This window comes from Quercus suber, unplaced genomic scaffold, assembly GCF_002906115.3.
Source record: "Quercus suber isolate HL8 unplaced genomic scaffold, Cork oak 2.0 scaffold_176, whole genome shotgun sequence".
In the NCBI taxonomy this organism is placed as follows: domain Eukaryota; kingdom Viridiplantae; phylum Streptophyta; class Magnoliopsida; order Fagales; family Fagaceae; genus Quercus; species Quercus suber.
In genome coordinates, this window is record NW_027069636.1 from 794,646 (window position 1) to 796,230 (window position 1,585).

Below are 1,585 nucleotides of genomic sequence, written 5' to 3' on the forward strand. Positions count from 1 at the left end.
AAGATGTTTAATAAATTACCTTACAAAGATGAATGAGAGTTATCAGTTAATTAAGAGAGTAAATGGTGTTCTTCACCTAGCTAGTTCCGATCCTTGTGGTGGCCCTTCCATGGGCAGCTTATCCGTAGTAAAAGGTTCATACAAATTTACCAATATTCCCATATTTTGGACTCGGTAACAAAATCTTTTACATATTTACCTTGCTTTCAAGCCATCAAAACTTTATAATTTTTTTTTTTTTTTTTTTTTGCTGAATAAAAAGAGGGACGGGTGACCATTGTGACTCATCCTGGGTGCAACCATAAAGGCACCTCCCGTTAGGAAATAATGAATTGAGTTATAACTACTGTGATTTGGGGTAACTATAAACCTCACCCTAGCAGCTGCTGGTAATCAGGGGGCTCCTCAGCAAGGATACCCAATTAAATTCCTCCCAGGTACTCGCTTAGGCTTAAACTAGGGACCACAAAATTTATAATTTAGCCAGTATATATTAAGCTTTTCTTTACAAAATTCATAGTCAGCAATCAGCCGTCAGCACTAAGCATGCGGTTCTCAAAAAGCATGTTGTACTGCAAAATTGTCAGCTTCCATTGCAATTTCGTTAAAGCGAAAAGTAAAGTATTAGCATTGAATGATCAACTTTTTAATAACAAGAAAGCTTAGAAACTTATCTTATTAAATTTTGAATTTAGTCGTGAATACATACATTTATCTAAAGCAAGATCAAAATACAAAATACCTAATTTTTTTTTTCTTCTTGTGTCAAAACACAAGACAAGAATCTATGCGCTTCTATGTACAAAACTTGGGACATGTATTCTATATAAAAGAGACAACTTAGAACAATCTATGTAAACTATTGCCATGTAATGCAGACAACAAGAAAATGAGCTCCTCGTCACTCCCATCGTACTCTACCTGATTTCGCATCCGTCGATAACTAGCCACAATATCATCTTGCAAAACCTTTGTCCGGCAAAGTGGGCATGTGCCACGACAATATTGTTGTAGCCAGCAATCTAGGCAATCCTTATGGAACGTGTGCTTACATTGCAACTTTCTAATCTTGTCTCCTTCTTTGAATTCTGATAAACACACCGTGCATTCAGTTGACTCGGCCATAATCCTCATTCTTTGAGTGAAACGAGTTGTGGGATTGTTTTTTTCAATGAGTTTAAGGTATTGGTTAGTGGTGATTAGGCGTTTATCAGAGTTGGGGCTTAATCCGGTGACTGAACGGATTAGAAATATGATTTCAAGAAGTAGGAGGTTGAAGAAGACTTTGGTCATGGTTTTGAGGTTGGAGAAGAATTCAGAGAGAGCATTCATGGCTGCTGCAGAAGAAAGTGCAAAGGATATTGCCGAAGGTTAATGAATTATTGATATACTTATATGTGGCTAGCTAGTGGAAGTTGCTATGTTTGGTGTAGGCCTCTTTTTTTCTTTTTTTCTTTTTTTTTGGAGAGAGAGAAAAGTATAATGTTTGGCTGGTGCAGGTTACTTTGTATGACTCGATGTCTTGAATTGTGGGTTCATTGAAAATTGTCGTATTCCATGTCAAGGAATCAAAGTAGACGTGTTA

General features: G+C 36.8%; 1 protein-coding gene across 1 annotated transcript; it reads right to left on the reverse strand.

Annotated features, from left to right (window-relative positions):
• Positions 1-643: 643 nt before the first annotated feature.
• On the reverse strand, positions 644-1,471 carry LOC112023591 (E3 ubiquitin-protein ligase RHA2B). The gene has a single exon (XM_024056208.2). The coding sequence runs from the start codon at positions 1,330-1,332 to the stop codon at positions 841-843; it is 492 nt and encodes a 163-aa protein (XP_023911976.1). The 5' UTR covers positions 1,333-1,471; the 3' UTR covers positions 644-840.
• Positions 1,472-1,585: the final 114 nt, after the last annotated feature.